A 17,111-nucleotide genomic window follows, 5' to 3' on the forward strand; every position below is an offset into this window, starting at 1 on the left:
GGAAATCAGCTGGATAGTGTTGCCTTCTTGAAGTTACTTTCATACTGCTTTCTGTGGAGACACTAGGGATCTATCTATACAATATGCAAACCCACCTTTCTTGTTCACATCTAATTTAATCGGAAACATCCTCCACCAACCACTGTGACACACCTAGCCACAGGGAAAGCCAAGACAGACTCTGACATAGAGATCAGAGAAAGGGCTATTACAAACAACTATTTATGTGATTGTACCAACCAGATACCTCAGGTCCCTTCACTATGCTCAACAAGGTAGAACAAACAGAGCAAACAGTACCTGCCTCAAAGAGTTTACAGTCCCAAAGTAGGGCAACACATGGGAGGAGGTAAGGAAGGAAAAAAACATCATGGGGAAATTACTGAAGTAGATCAACAGCAGTCCAAAAGCCTGTAAGCAGATCTGCTTAAGGCAAGATTTTCAAAATCCTGTTGGAAAATGGTGCCTGGAGCAAGGGACAATTATGGCAGCAGGGTGCATGTTTATACGTGGTAAGTGTAAACCTCAGGTAGTTCAGAGCCTTTAAAAAGTAAAACAAAAAATCTGGGCTCATTTCAGTCATATGAAGCAGTGTTTTCACTCCTCTGCATCAGTGAGGGCTCTGGGTCTGCTTCAACACAAGTCCTTTCTGAGTGTCCATCCTGCTGCTGCCAGGCACACTTCAAGAAGTTCACAGCATATGCCAGACATTGCTTTCTCATCTTCAGACAGCAACTGCCTCAAAAAACTCCAAAGAAGCCTTCCTCCAACTCTGGGCATGGAGGACAACCTAATAATGAACCTTTCAGTTAGCCTCCAGCAGAGCCTGTCCCATCCTCCTGACTTGGCAGGAGAGCAGGAAGACTAATACCCAGAAATTTGGAAACACTTTCCAGACGATCTCATGTTATTTTTTTCTTAATGTACCCCAGACTCCAAAATTACTCAGATTTTCTAAAAGCATTTTATGAGTATTTGTACTGTAAAGACGACTCATAATGAGATTTTCTATAGTATGACTACATAACTAACAAAAAAAGAAAAAAACTACCAAGAAGAGACTTCTGTTTCCAATATGAAAGAAACAGCTCTGCTTTCACATTCTCCTTTGTGAAATGCAAAAACAGATCAGTGCAGATGACAACAAAAGAGGAATCTCTTAAAATACAAACCCAGTAGGATTTAGTATTGCTTTTAGCATAGAAAGCACACTGCCTTGAATCTGAAATTTTCCTGAGATGTTGGAAAGTAACAGTCTTACACACTGTACAACCTGTGCAATCCAGCTTTCCCTCCTCATGGAACTGCTCTTCCTCCCTAAGAGAACTACTCCACACCTCTGAAGTTCTCAATATATACCTGTTTCAGTAAGTTACAGCTGTCATGAAGAGCCAGTTGTTACATCACATACAGATTCTTTTTTTCCAGATTTGACAGATTTATTGAGCAGGGAAAAAAGTTCTCTTTCAGTAGGATGTTTCCTGCATGATTTACTAACAACCTGCAGCCTGATGTAAAATGAGAGACAGCAAAGCCCACAACGATGTCTCAAGAAACACTACACAACAGCAGCATGGAGTTCCTTCGTAGTATCTACCAGCACTGATGGATAACCACAACTTGTGTCGAAGTTGTACCTTTTCTTGAAGTAACTTGGAGGAAGCTGCATCACGATTTCCTTTTCCACCAGCGGTACTAAAATGAGACCATGGTAAAACGGCATTAAATGTTAAGGAATCTTCCAAGGCAAAATCTGGTTTCATAAAAATCTGAAACAGAAAAACAAAAGAAATAAATGTGCCTCACTCACCCCTACATTTCTTGCCCCAGTTAAACACATCTCCTGTCTCATTAAGCTAACAGAGACCTTATTTGTTGATTTCAAAATCCAGATTTTCATTTATCCAGGTGAACAAACTCATTCCAGACCTTACAACCAAAGTACTTTACACTTTGAAAGCTTGTGTGATATGACAAAGTCTTATCTTCCTGAAAGTGGAAGCCATAGTCCAAAATTACATGTGTATTCATTCAATCACCTGAGATGACCTAAACACCCTGAGTGTGCGAACGTAGGCAGCACTGAAGTGCAGGTGGGCCCTCTCAAGAATCTTAGCAAAGCTTCTTCACTAACGAGGGCATCCTGCTGCTGATCTGCTCATTCCTGGGGCCACAGCTTCTACCAGGCTGATGATCCAGCCAGCTGTCAGGGTGCAGCTAGTGTTGTCTGGGAGGGAGCAGAGCCTCGAGCTGCTCTCCTTTATCAGGATGCAGCAAACATGCTCAGCACAAGAAGAGGCAGTAAGGTGTAACATTAACTACACCTCCGGGAGAACTATCAATCTGAATTCACTCTGATAACATTTATACTTGACAAAACCTTGAGCTTACAGGCAGGCAGTAGAACCCTTTTCCTTTTATTTATGAAGTGTAATTTTCAAGGGTTCAACACAGACTGCAGCATCACACCACACTCAAGCATTCTTGTTTCCTGGACTTTAAACACTGCAGTGACAGCTACTCAAGTCGCAGCCTGCACGACTGGCACAGAGATGCTGACCCATATTAACACTCTGACTTCTTACTGTACCTAGAAAAAAATTATTCACACTAAAATGGAATCTGGAGTTGTGTCTTTTGTCAACCTGACACAAAAACCCACATCACATACACTGTGTGCTTATATGGAAGAGACCCCTGATCAAGGATTCCAGAAGTTAAACCTAATGCTAAGTTGTACACTAGGTAATGTTCAAGCGTTTCTCAAACTCTCCAGTCTTCCCTTCCTCCTAGAATGGCCAATTTTGCTCAGCTCTGAGGTCTGAACTTCACTTATTTAAAGATGAAAAAAATAATGATATTTGTATTATACTTTAAGAGAAAAACTGAGACCATGGAAAGAAGAAGAAAAAAAAAGACAAAGCAAATCATCCTTAGCCTTTTTAAATTCTGAGCACTACACATCCTCTTGAGAATCAACCCAAGTCATCAGCAAGGACAAAATTTCTACATGCATATATTTAACACTTCACGTGAGGAAGCCTTACAACAGCTCTGAGTGCACAGAAGCCATACCTTAGGTACTTGTTCCAGATCTGTCCTGGATTTATCTAAAATTAAACAAAACACAAGTAGTTATTCATGAGCAAACAATGGGAAACAATCCCCTTGAACAAGTGAATCCCATGAACATGAGGAAGTTTTCAAGACAACGATAGCATGTTCCTCACAGAGAGGGAACAGGGTTACAAACTGAAATGAAACCTTCTGACTGAACACGAGGAGAACCTTTTCCATCATGAGGACAATCAAGCATTGGAGCAGGCTGCCCAAAAGGGCTGGGTACTTTGGAGATTTTCTGGACATATACTTGTACATATTTTCTGGATATTTCTATTTTTCCATGGTAAAGCTTTGAATGCCATGGGCTGACCTCACAGCTGAACTGGCTTTGAGATGGCCACTGCACTGAAGGCCTTCTGAAGTCCCTGCCAACCTGAAAAATGCTGATTCCTTGAAGTGCTTTTTTGTCCTTTGCAGTTCAGGTCTCATGCTCAGACTACTCAAAGGAGCTTGCACTTGGCTGTTTGGCAGTGTCAGTGTTAGTCATACAAAGCAATCTGCTTAGCACTTCACATTCATTAGTGCACTGGCAAGGGCCAGTAAAAGGTCCTTCTAACATCACCCCAGTTTTAATGCTCCAGACTGAAGCTGCCCATACAATCACTTTTGCGCGGCACTTGGAGACTGGATGCACAAAGACTGGCAAGAAGGATGAACAAGGGCTCGGGCCAGAGTCCCTAGCACACTGAGCAAGCAGCACAGCAGCAGTAATTTCCATGGAGTAAGATGACCTGACAATTGCAGAGGGTGAGAGAGTTGAGCAGGGAAAAGAGTTAATTCATTACACCCTAGCAGAACTTGAAGAAAAGGCAAATTCAGACTTTTGAGGTTCAGGCAAAATCCCCTGTCCCACCCTGGTAACTTTAGTGTACATTATGAAGAGGGGGCACATTGGAGGACAAAAAAGTTGAGGAATTTAAAAGCGACAAACCCATATCTCTGCTGGACAGTCTGCTCATCCCTGACAAACATGGCAAGTGCTACTTCAGCATCAGCTCCCACTGCTCTCACCTCTTTGGTTTTTACTTCATTTGTTTCTTACTTTATTTGTATCAAAATACAAAAGGCAACCTTGGAATCATTCTGCTGTCCTCAGCCTTTGCTCAGACCAATTCTTACAGAAGTAAAAGGCCAAGTCTTGTGGGATGGAGTTAGAGGAAGACAGGAAACAGTAACAGCAGAAATTATAGAAAATCACAAGCTTCAGTTTACCAAATGATGCTTCTAAGAGGAACTGTCCAGCTACCCAAGGAGCTCCCAGTTACTTTGGTGACACTAATTTTCTCTTTTTAAAAACATTCAGACTCTTTTAAAACATATTAAGCTAAGACTGAAGAAGGCACTTTGATTTTACAGTATGCAGCACAGACAGACTCATTCTGGAACAGCTATTCAAAAATAACACCAATACAGAGAAACCCTGCAGAAAGGCTTCCTTTTGCACAGAAGAGGAGGAAGAAAGTCAACTGAAACAATTTGATCAAAAGGAGTAAGCTACTGGATCCTTTTTGTTGTATTACCTGTAGACATTGATATAGATAAGCCTTATCAAACAAGGATTGATAAATGAATCCTTTTATGCTAACATTTTTGAGAAAGTAAATTAAAATAAATATTAAAAACTTTCTCCAAGTTATGAGTGTCTCTTTTCCTTTTGCTTGTTTTTCCTTTTTTATTTTGCCTCTTGCCTTCCTTCCTGTTTAGTTTCCTATTAGCTGAACTACTTTTCCATGAATTCCTGAAATTCAGCCTTCACTCCCAGGTTTGAGCTCCCCAGCACAAGACAGACCTAGACACACTGGAGAGAATCGTGTCAAGAGCCACAAAGATCATTAAGAAACAAGGAGGAGAGACTGTTTAGTCTGGAAAAGCCCAGGGGAGATCAGTGTGCTTAAAGATCTGATGAGGGGGCACAAAGAACACAAAGTTGGTTTTTCTCTGTGGTGCCCAGTGTCAGGACAGGAGGCAATGGGCAGAAACTGATTACATGAAAGATTCCATCGGAACACAAGGAAATACTTTTGCCATGAGGGTGGTAAAACACTGAAACAGGTTGCCCAGACAGACTGTGTAATTTCCATCTGTGATATCCAGAACCCAACTGGACACTGTCCTCCCATAGGTGGCCCTGGCATGAGCAGATGGTCTAGACTAGATCATCTTGAGATTTCACTTCCCATCTCAGTCATGACGTGACTCTCATGGCAGAGATACATGAATGGCACTGCAGTTCTGCACTGCGAAGCCAACAGCTCCTACAAATTTGATGCAACAGTTTCAATGGGTCTTAAAATAAAAAGCAGTTAAAGAAAACACTGCCAGCGCCACAATGACCTGCCATGAACGCAAACATGCCAAGAAAATGTTTAAAAGCAAATATCACAAGCATTTTGACCTATAAAATGACAGCAGTGGTCATGAATACTTCTAAGCCTACCATGTCTGAGTTTTCAAATATTGTTTCAAAGAAACCATCAGCTATTATTATACATGAAGACCTCAAGCAAATAACAGAGACAATTAGTACATTATAGAATCAATAATGAGTAACATTTGTAACACTTGCTACTGATGTTATAACATACTGATACAAAAAGACACCACTTTTTAATGATTAAAGGAGGCTTTGACTGTACCGTGAGTGTGTAATAGTGTCCTGTCAAAGGTATCTTTAGGAGTACAAATATTCTTGCATCTTTCATGAACTTTCTCTCTCTGTAGAAGAGAAAATACATTAAAGAATTATTCTGATGCCTAAAATCCAGAACTTCTTCATTTGAAGCAAAACATTCAGTGAAACACAACTGAATTATGCAAATAAATTCTGGCAAGTTCACAGTATTTTCTTCCTCTTATAAACTCAGACAAAGTTTTTCCAGGTGAAAGGTACCAAAAACTTCAACCTATAGTGGATGTGTTGGGTTTTTCCTGTATCTTTACATCTCAAGAGAAAATGAACACAGAAGTTATTGAAAAGGTGTAATAACTTCTCTACATAAGGATATATAATCACAGATCAATTGTAATTACATATACAAACATTTATTTGCTGACTAATCCAGAAATCACACTAACACACAAAGAATCCTTTTTCATTGCTAAATCAAATTGGATGAAAGTAGAAATTACTTGCACACATTACTAATGAGTACCTTGCTGAAAACATGTATCTTGTTTCGTCATGCTGAGCTTCAAATTTTAAACACCACCAGAGACCATAGTGGTGAGAAATTACATTTCTAAAGAACACCAATGTTAACTAGATTTCTGCTAGAAGCTACACAGCTCAGTTCCAAAATCTTCTTTCATTTAGCAGTCACTGCATGAAGTACTAATTTTAAAGGATGAAATCTTAAAACATTTAAAATGCTGAATATGTGAGTTAAAGGCAATGGTTCTGCTGTAGTTCAGTTATAGACAATTCACTTCCACAGTCTTTAACTATGATTAAACAAGTAACACTTCCTGCAGCTAATTCTGAACCAGCAAAAAAATAAGGAAGTTACAAACCAAGGAAGCAGAAAACAGCGGGAGACTTCTACATGTTCTTTCAGTTAAAAAAAGAAAGAATACTACATACTTACTGACACTTGTATTTTTAAGAGATTGTAGAAGTCTCCTACTGGTCCTGGTGTCCTTAGATGTAGCTTACACTTCCCTGTTACAAAAGAAATCATGAAGATAATAGGCCTATTTATAGTTTGAGAAGTCCATGTATAAATGTTTCACTGTTTAGATTGAAGACTCTTAAAAATATCTCCAACCCTCACAGTATGTAGTCATTTGATCCAAAGGTCTGAGAATGCCATGTTGCATTGTAGAGCCCAATCCTTAAACAATCCTTACAGGAAAAAAAGGATTAACAACCAGAAAGAATATGAACTGCAAGCCCTGGTGCAGAGCTCAGTACTCAGAAACAGAAGTTAAAAATAACAAGAAATTGCCTCAGGACAATTCAGAAAGCATTTTCCACACAATGGGTTCTGAGATTATAAAACCAGAAATGTCTAACGAAGACCAAACCAACAACGAAAAAGCAAATTATCAGCTAACTGTACGATGGGCTACTAGCAGGGACAACCTAATTAGAACAAGGATCTCCTTCTGGTCCCTAGGACTATGTGCACCTAATTGGGGGTTCTTACCGGAGCGATTTCCTGTTGGTATAATGCAAAATGTTCCTTGGTGATCTGTGGGAGGTAGAATGAAGGCGTGACTTCAGTGTCCACAAAGTCCACTCCCCATGTTTTTGTAAAGAAATCAGATTCCCTTTTTGCTAACCTAGGATCATTTAGTGCTGCTGGGAGATTGACTTTGGAATGATAAATAGTCCATCTTTGCTGATCCGCAACTAGAGATGGGCTGTCACGTAAGTTATTGGGATTGCCTGCAGCACAAAAGACAAGACATTTTGTTAGGGTGAGAAACAAGGCTGTAGCTTTTGCTAAAATGTGGTTCTTAAGCAAACCATGTTTTACCAGTTACATACTGCATTAGAATTATCTATGCAAAAGACAGATTATATTCTCCTTCTGCAACACTTCACCTTGCATTCCTTCTATGAGATTAACCAGTCAAGTTCTGAACACAGAAGTGGTGTATTGACACTTACTAAATAGATTTAGCTCAACAACTTTAGCTTCTAGTGAAGAGAAAAAAATTCCAACCACAAACATATTTCTAATAATCTGATCTTGATCAGAATGACAGCTGCAATTCATTAGCATTAGATATCATAATTCTTAAGATTCCATCCCACCTACTCCTTTGTGTAAACTAAGCTTTGGTGCAACACAACAGCTGGAACCGTGACCAAAATCTGGTTTAACAACAGCACCAGAGACTTAGTACTACAGACAGGTCACTTGCTTCCTCCTGCAGAAGGGCTGGGATGTCTCCCAGAAGGAATGCAGTCAGACTCTCCAAGCACACTGGACACATCTGCTACAGGCTCTGACAGATTGCACCCTCTTACATGGAGTATAGATCACAGCTGTAATGTGGAATCATGCAAGCAAAAACCCCACCTATAATGAGAACATCTTAAAACAAGCTGCAAATAGTCCCTCCTATTGCTCCAAAGGGATGCTGGGTAGTATAAAGCAGAATTACGGCATGCTTGGAAGTAGGATGATGGCTTACTACACTACACCCAGTATACAAGAAACAGTGAGTGGATGGTTGCCAATAGTTCAGCAAATTGAGCTGCTCTCTCCCTCTCCCTGCACACCAACATTACCTGTGGGTTCCTTGGGACACACATCAGGCAGGGACTGCACAGGGCGAAAGTGTTTCGTGGCGTCCATTTCTTTTTTAAAGAAAGCATCACTGCTGTTTGACTGAGGCACTGGTGAAGAACTGTGGCTTGATGCCATTGCATAAAATCACCACTTGATAAAAGCTAAATAGGAAACAATAGATATCCAGGCTTTAATAAAGCTCTGGGGACACACTGTATCAAAACAATGACACTCCAGTATTGTTTTTAACTGCAGTACTTCAACTGACACATTTCAACAACAGTAGAAAGTTTATTTTAAACACAAATATAAAAGGCAGAATGTAACTGCATAGTCTGTTCCTCACACACCTGTAGATTTGGAGGATAGCCTGTTTTTGGGCACACCACCAACAAAAATAAGAACATTAAGGAAAAAAAGGAAGTCCTTCAGGCACTTCTTCCTTTCTTGACATAACTATTGCAGCCACAGTGCACATATTCACAGTAGAATTTCCTATCAGATATCAGGAAACATTGTACTTGAATCAGGAAAACTGACAATTCAACTTTTATGGTTGCCTAGTAAAGTACAGTTTATTTCAGCATAATGTATTTGCACAGAGAAGACAATTAAATCATAGATCAAAAAGCTCTAGAGTAAGCAAAGTCACACTAATTTTCAGTTCAATTTTAAAATCCCAATTTGAAAATAACAGCCTTAAAAATTTTACACCAGGGCTAAACTTAATGAGTTCTTTCCATCTGTAAACAAAACTGCATTTCCATCAAAGTATCAGACAGTAGTAAACTGCACAACTATTAGAGGTTTGAGAGTTTATTAAAACTGTAGAGCTCAAGGAGTGCCTGTTCAAAGGGACCGATCTGGATCCATGCCTTTAAGGAGAAATTAAATGCATCTAGCAAGATCTTAGCGTTTAACTACCAACCCTTAATGGACACTTAAATTACTTACTACTCGGTGAAGGAGCACAAAAAGATTAAAGGCCTATTTTATCTTCAAGTGCTAAAGCAGGCACCAAGGGATGGCTGTATCTCACTGTGTCAGCTTCCAGCAGCATCACATACATTAAAAATCTCATTTGGAAAAGAAAAAGAAAAGGTTCTACTTTCTAATCGAAGTTGAAAGTGTCCTACAAAACAATTCTAAAAAAGATGTTCAGCTGTAGCAGAGCATCCCAATCAAGAGGCCCATACTAAGAAAAACTTACTAGTAGACATAAAAAATGGGAGCAGTCAGAAATAGATAAAAAACCTTTCCAGACATCTGACAGATCTTCCTTAAATACCATGCAGCATTAATCTCTCTCCCACAAAAGCCCCACAAACCCTTTTCTCTACTACTTATATTGCATTTTGATATTCTTATGTTCTTCCCTTGACATTTCCAAAGTAACTTCTTCATTAAGCTCTTCCCTACTGTTTTGGGGTGGTTTTGTGAAAAAAAATCTAGTATATGATGACAAAACACTGTCATTTTGGCATTCTTAAAAAACACATCCAGTGCTATGTTGCCATGACCAAATCTCCTAAAGGCATACAGTAAATTTATCTGCACTTGGAATTGCTTCAAAGTGCTGTATTTGCAGTTTTTCTCCTGAAAAAGCCTCTGTAATACGAGACAGAGTCTGCTCTAGCCAGATGTATGAGCAACTAGGGCAATTTGTAGAAAGCATTGAAATCCTGTAAATCTTGCAAGCTAGTCTTTCATTAAGCCTTTCTCCTTTCCCCACAATGAAGTACTATCTAAAAAGATTGTCTAGGATATGAATTGTCGCAACTACATAAATCTGAGTGGAGAAAATACTATCTGTGTGATGCTAGATTTAAAAGAAATTTAAAAGACAGTTTAAGGTTCAACAACACCTCAGCTTTTCAGAAACAAACTCTACCTACTCTTGCACAGATATTTTCCTTACTTGTCACCATAAAATATTCACTGCAAATCTTAAAATAAAATGAAAAGAGTATAAAAAAATATCAGTGCAAGCAGTAACCTTCATACTATTGAGTGGATTCCAACAAGATATAAGAGTTCACAGGCAGAGGCCTTCTTAAGTGGCATGCAATCTGATGCTGTACTAAATTATTCATAGCTAGAAGCTATTCTAGTATCCTCCTAAGTCAGGACCCTATGGATAATTAACCCCAATGAACAGCCACATTTGCACAGGAAAAAACTCATCTCTGTACTGCCCAAACCCAGGCATTCCTCAAAATGCAGTCCTTAAACTGGCCAACAAAGTATAACTTCAGAAAGAGAAAGAAAACTGGACAATACTACCTGCATTAAATCCAAAGTACAAAGGAATATCTGCCAAACCCATATGAAGACGAAAATCCCGCCCTACACTCATCTCCGTACACTAACCTTTCCCACAACTGAAAAACTTTAATTTGTTCACCAACAGCAGCAGTTCCTTGTGCTCCACTACTAAACATTTTATAGACAAATAAATCTATAACCAGCCCCCTAAACCAACATTTTAAAATGTGCAATAATATAGAAATTTGCTGATTTAAACATACCAAAAAAATGAAACCCAGTGTAAACACAGAACACAACTTCTGCACAATATTTTAACCCATTCAACTTTCAACGCAAGTGAAAGGCAGGTAAATGCAGTTAACTGCACTAACTGTGCAGAATGACAGGCAGGTAAATGCAGTTAACTGCACTAACTGTGCAGAGCAAATTATGAAATGCTGAGTCCCCTGAGTCTCTTACTTAGAAGAACATATGGCTGTAGTAAGAATATGCAACTGTGTAACTTCATGACATCAGTGTTTAAATGATATACAATTAAAATGGATTAAATCAACTGTGTTCTCTCCAGTAATCACGATAATTTACTCACATTTTGTCTTGCAATGTGTATTAAACTAATGTAATTTAAAAAACCCTTTAGAGGTTAGATACAAGAGTAATGACAGAAGCTGGAATCTAGGCTTATAGCTTTATTTGCAACATGTCTTCAATATATTACATCTATTTTGTACACACTGTATTAATTTCCTTAGTTAAAAAGATTTTATTAAATTACACCGTCACTGTAATGACTTAATACCACTGAAGTTAAGCCAAATCTGCCATGGCAACAATGAAAATAGCTTTGATGATCTGAACTGACAGTATTCTTACAGTATGAGCACATGAAGAGCTATGCTTCAACCTAGAGCCTCCTCTTTAAAACCATTCTTGTTCAGTAACGTGCTCAGCAAGTACAATGTGACACAGCTGTACAACACAGCAGGGAACAGAATACTGCGGTGACGAGAGTAATAACCACACTGGGATACTGCCCAGTCAGCGAAACAGCAGATCTGTGAGTTAGCAATGCATTAATCACATGGGGTTTTTTCTGAGGTGACTACGCTGTGACTCTTGAGTTTCACACCCGAGGTTTCAGCTGTTAGATGAGAGCACAACAAACAACAAAGCGTATTACTCAGAAGTAATTGCACAGGGTGGTTGTAACTCTGGAGGATGTGCTTGTTTTTCTAAGCATCAGGACTTGTACAAAACTTCTTCAGAAACTGCCTTCCTATATTCTGAGTGTAATTATTCACATGCTTTGTTTTTCCAATATAATTCACAGAATCTGCTCTCCAATTTTTATTTCAGCTTCAAAAACAGTGACATCTAAGAAGAGATACCAAGTACCCAGAGGGAAGAACCCAGCATTCCAATTGAACATACAACATACTGAGCAAGATTCCCCTTCAAGCATTCCCCACTGTCCACAACAAGCCACACCTGGACACCAGCAGGCACTTTTCAAGGGCTATGCTCTGCATCCCAAAGGTAAAGCAGGAGAAGTTTCTCTGTGAACACAAATGGCATGCTAAAGTCCCTGCCGCTTTTCATGACTTTGGCAACAATAGAGTGAAATGAAAATATTTCAAGCACTCCTCTAGCTACCCAACATGCTTTGGAATAGAAAACTATCAGAAGCTACCCACAAATCAAGCTAAGGCAAGATACTGCACCATTTCTAAATGATATGATAAATACCAAAGGTATCTAGTAAAGAAAAGCATACCTGAAACATAGCTAAAAGATAAAAATGCACAAGGGACTCCTTCTAGGACCTCAACAGCTAATAAATGGCATGTTGTTATTGGCCTAATATATTTACTCTGTCCTCAAAAGTTTCGCTTTTCCTATCCATTATTACGCAGCTCTTTTTGCTAAATCAGGATTTCACCCTGTAACAGGGAAACCATAGTAGGAGCAAAGCACACAGCACCTTTGTAAAACAATGTGAGCCAGACTGCAGGAACGCAAGCTTCCACTTTTTTTTTTCAACCAGCTAATTCCTCAGGCTGAAGACAATGTGAGCCAGACTGCAGGAACACAAGCTTTCACTTTTTTTTTCAACCAGCTAATTCCTCAGGCTGAAATTTCCGTGCTTGCCCCTGGTGCCCTGAGACAGACATCCCCGTTGCAGCAGGGGAGCCAAGGTTAGCTTGGAGCAGAAACCTTTAAGCAGTTTCAGAGAATGAGGTTAAAGCTCATTCAGGGAGCTGTTCTGTTAACCCAAGCTCTTTCTGAACACCTATTTCCACCCTGGGGTTTCAGAGGAGGAAGCTGATGGCTGTCAGGGGCATGACAAGGCCAGAGGCAGAGGAAAGCTGTGACATGTCCCCATGGAGCACACTCCAACATGAAACCTCTTCACACAACTTAGAGAGGAGGCTGTGTCAGCCTGGCCTTTCTGAAAGCCTAATGAATATATGTATATTTGTATTCACAAACACGTATTTGAGTGCATTCTGCACATCCCAACAGTACCCCCAACCTCATGTTCTCACACTGAGGATGTACCTTCTTTGCAAAGTTAGCATGACTGATGACCATCCAGATTAGCCTTGCTGGGATGAAATCAACCCAACAAGGAAGCAATGTATGAGCTATCTGCATTTCTCATCAGCCCTGCTTAGCCACACGTGCTGTTACGATCCACAAGATTCTGTAATTCCTCAGACTGTGCTACTTCCCCAGCAAACTGCATAACAGGGACTGTGGAAAAGCAAGAGCACTTGAATAGCTTAGAGAGTAATGCCACCACCCTGCCCCTAAATAGTCTCTTTCATAAGGCCATCTCAAAACACTCTCCTCAAACAGGGAAACAGGCAAGAAAAAGCAGTAGTGACTCCAAAGAAAGAACGGGACAGCTGCATCCCCACTGCAAAGCACCATGGGTAGCCTGCAAGACCAGGATAAAGCAACATCTGACTTTCATATTATTACATTTTGTACTGGTTTCTTTTGCCCTTCCCAGCTGTAGGCACATGAAGAGCACATTAAAAAAAAAAAAAAAAAAGTTTTAGCTGAGCTTCATTTCTTTAAACACAAGAATAAGATCCTCTGAAAAGAATTACCCCAAAATGTCCCATCACTGAATAATGTCTTGCTACTTAAAATAATCCACAAGTGTAAACATTTTGTCAAAAACTGGAAAGCAATTTATCTCCTTTTAGACAAACTATTTGGGAAGTAATATTTCACTTTCATTCAGGTACCAAATAAACAATTATATGAAACATCTGTGATGTACCCACTGGGGCAAATGCACTTCCTCTCACCTGGACAACCAACCTCCCAATGCTGAACACTAACTGGAAATCAGAAGGCAGCTTCTGTGCTGGAGAAACAGACATACCTACAGCTGTTTAAGTCATTAGGCACCACGTTCTTCCACAGCAGAGGCGTCAGAATCATTCAGAAACAATCATCAAAGCAGTAAAAATACATGTCAGAAAAGGCCTTGTGGTTAGCTGCTCACACTATCACACAATATGAGAGTGAAGTCTCTTTGTACCCTTTTTTCCAGGCATCAGCATTACAGTGTGCATTACCCCTTTGGAAAACGGTGAAATACGAGCATCTTACAGAGCTCCAGAGAGGTCCACGCAGCTGAACAAAGACCAAGACAGGACTGCCCCGCCAGGAGTCTGTCAAAGGCAGACACTGCGGAGCAGTGACATGTGGAGGAAAGGCAGAAGAACTGCACCAGCTCCAGCAAAAATCCCAGCACTGAGGTCCTGACGTGACAAAAGGAGTCGGACAGACGCTCACGGCATGTGCGTCAACAGCACGATTCCCTGCACAGCCCCTCCACTTGCCATCCTCAGCAGGGCTAGGCTCCACTCCTTCATCAAAAATAACTTCCTAAAAGTATGAATTTTCATGGGAATCACGTCTTTCCAAAGCCTTACCCAAGTCCTGAACTTGCAATGGGTATGAGGGAGCCAAATAAAAATATTTCATAGTTTGACAGCATGCATAAAGCTGTGACCAGAGACTATCAAAAGGCAGGCCCAGTGCACCTCATATCAAGTCCTGACACAGGATGCCAGTCCAATGTCACCCTACAGGGCAGATACTCTGAAAACAAGACCATCCAAACTTTAACTTGGTGAACAACAGAGAGTGCCACCACATTTGCTGATAGTCCTTGTGGTATTAATACCTGCCCAAGAATAGATCAAACAAAACTGATCACTCCTATTCACATCACTTCCTTTGCATCCCTCAAATAGCTCCCACTGACAAAAAGAATAAATAATTCTATGGCATAAAACCCAGTATGGTTATGCTACACCTAGAATGCCAAAAACCAAAAGGAAGGCCTTATACTGCTGCTTACAGTGACTGTGTAAAACTGATGGAAACTCTCTAACATATTGCTAAGTGCCAGATATGCTACTCCAATTCTAATAATCTATCCCTAAACACACACACACACGCATCCAAAATGGCCCCTTTTTTCCTTTTTATTTAAGAACCAAATTGATAGAAAAAGGCTGGGATATTTAAGCTATTAAGTATGAGTACTTTGGAACATCTGATCAGTACATGGATCCGTCAGTTTTGACTATGAGGGAAACACATTAACAATTCTTTACCTTCTGAAGAGAATACTCAGGTGGTTTTCTTTAAATCTAGGTGAGGTGGGTGCAAAAAGTTAAAAATAAGAAGATAAAGCCTAGATTTGCTGGTAAATATGATTTGGACTTAATCATATGAAGCCCCAGAACTACGTACATAGGACATCCACAATCGTGCTCACCCGCTCGCTCTTCCTGCTCCATTCATAAAACAAGACAATAAATAAACAAAGTGTGAAGAAAAAAAGGAAACCAAAAGAAAATTGTGAGCCTCCCAGCTGGAAGGATAATATGATGTTCATGGCCCTTCTCTCTTCTTGAGACTCAGAGATCCTTATTTTCCCCAAACTCTGGAGAAGGAAAGCAGAAGTGGCTTCTTCACAGAGTTACTGCCCCAAAAGAAGAAACGATACCTACATGATTCCATTTCCCAACCTCTTCCTGCTCAAACTGCCAAAGAGAAGCCTGCAGTCTGCTTTCTCCACTCTTTCTAATGGCTCCTGACATTTTCCAGGCAAACAATATCCCCGTTCAACCTTGGAAATGTACATCTCCTTCTCCTCCCGTGAAGTTTGTGCTTGTCAACAAGGCAAGATTCCTACACACATGCCAGACTCCCACTACAGAGAAAGATGGTGCTGAAGACAGAGGGACACTCGGGACAGATCCTGTTACCAGCAAATCAGATGGGAGACGTAGAGATGCTTCTCGCTGTGCAAACTTCTGGCCTCACTGGTGAGGCTGCCCAGGTGATGTACAGTGACTTGTGCATGAAGAGCCACAGATCTCCTGTCAATTAATCCATTTTAGGCACTGTTTTCCTACCCAACGGAAGCACCAAGGACTTCAAGACGTTTTGTCTGTACTACAGTTAGTCAGAGTCGCACTGACTCTCAGCCCAAAACAGTAATTACTGCAGCCACTACAATAATTAACATACTGCAGTTGGGTTTTTCAGTAAGACAGCAATTTCTCACAGGGTTGCACAGCAACAGCTCCACAAGTCCATTGCACTTCTCATTCGGGACTTCATCAGTACAGGTAAGACAGTGAAGTCAATACACCACCTATGCTAGAAACTCAAAAGAATAAATACATGCAGATCTGTAGCCCAGTAATCACTCTGATGCACTTTAAAACAGGCATTTTATACTTTTTTACACTTGATTGTGATAACTCTATGTCCTGTAAGAGCAATCCTAAGTATTTAGAAAATATAAGAAAAACAGAGAAGAAAAAGATAATCCGCAACATACTAAGGCCCAAACTGGACAGTCAGGGGGGAGTTTCTGTTGGGAGTGTAGAAGGTTGGTATCTTACATGCACATGTATGTATATCTCAACATCACATACCGTCTTTGAAAAATTACAGTAAGGAAATGCAAGAAGTTAATTTTCCCATCACTCAATTTTAGGATCATCTACAAACCCAGGAACCATCGCATTCCCAAATGGCTTATGGAACCAGCAAGCCCTTTAGCGCTCCACATCCCAGTCCATCCTGGCTGCCATGCGCCAGAGGAAAACACCAAATACTTGCTCTAAACGTTAGCTCCCGCGCCGGCCATACCTTATGGAGAACACGCCAGGAGTATCTCCCGGAGGCCGTCGTCATATCTCTCCCCGTGGCATCGTCGGGAATGCTACCGGGGACCTGCGGGACAGTGACCGCATGAGGGAGGCCCGGCCTCACGCCGACACCTCCGCACCCTCCCCGCACCTCCCGCCGGGCACCGCCCGCTGCCCACCGGGGGGTTACCATGGAAATTCAGAACGGGGATTTGCAGGAAAGGAGGGAAAGCGGGCCGCGGGCAGCCCCCCCCGCCCACCTCCCCTCGTGTCCCTCCGCTCCGCC

At 40.7% G+C, this 17,111-nt stretch overlaps 1 protein-coding gene across 3 annotated transcripts in view; it reads right to left on the minus strand.

Annotated features, from left to right (window-relative positions):
* VPS54 (VPS54, GARP complex subunit) overlaps window positions 1-16,978 on the minus strand; it is a 48,284-nt gene extending 31,306 nt beyond the window's left edge. The window contains exons 1-7 of one of the 3 annotated variants that reach the window (XM_017726748.1): window positions 16,827-16,978; window positions 8,363-8,524; window positions 7,405-7,510; window positions 7,269-7,313; window positions 5,760-5,838; window positions 3,076-3,110; window positions 1,638-1,695 (exon numbers count right to left, since the gene is read on the minus strand). In XM_017726748.1, the coding sequence (XP_017582237.1) occupies window positions 1,638-1,695; window positions 3,076-3,110; window positions 5,760-5,838; window positions 7,269-7,313; window positions 7,405-7,510; window positions 8,363-8,498 (459 nt within the window). In that variant the 5' untranslated portion in view covers window positions 8,499-8,524; window positions 16,827-16,978. Of the gene's footprint in view, window positions 1-1,637; window positions 1,770-3,075; window positions 3,111-5,759; window positions 5,839-7,268; window positions 7,511-8,362; window positions 8,525-16,826 lie in introns of those variants that run through there. The other 2 variants (XM_008644383.2, XM_017726749.1) reach the window with 2 other exon arrangements.
* Between the last annotated feature and the right edge of the window lie 133 nt (window positions 16,979-17,111).

Source organism: Corvus brachyrhynchos, unplaced genomic scaffold (genome assembly GCF_000691975.1).
Source record: "Corvus brachyrhynchos isolate BGI_N302 unplaced genomic scaffold, ASM69197v1 scaffold312, whole genome shotgun sequence".
In the NCBI taxonomy this organism is placed as follows: Eukaryota; Metazoa; Chordata; class Aves; order Passeriformes; family Corvidae; genus Corvus; species Corvus brachyrhynchos.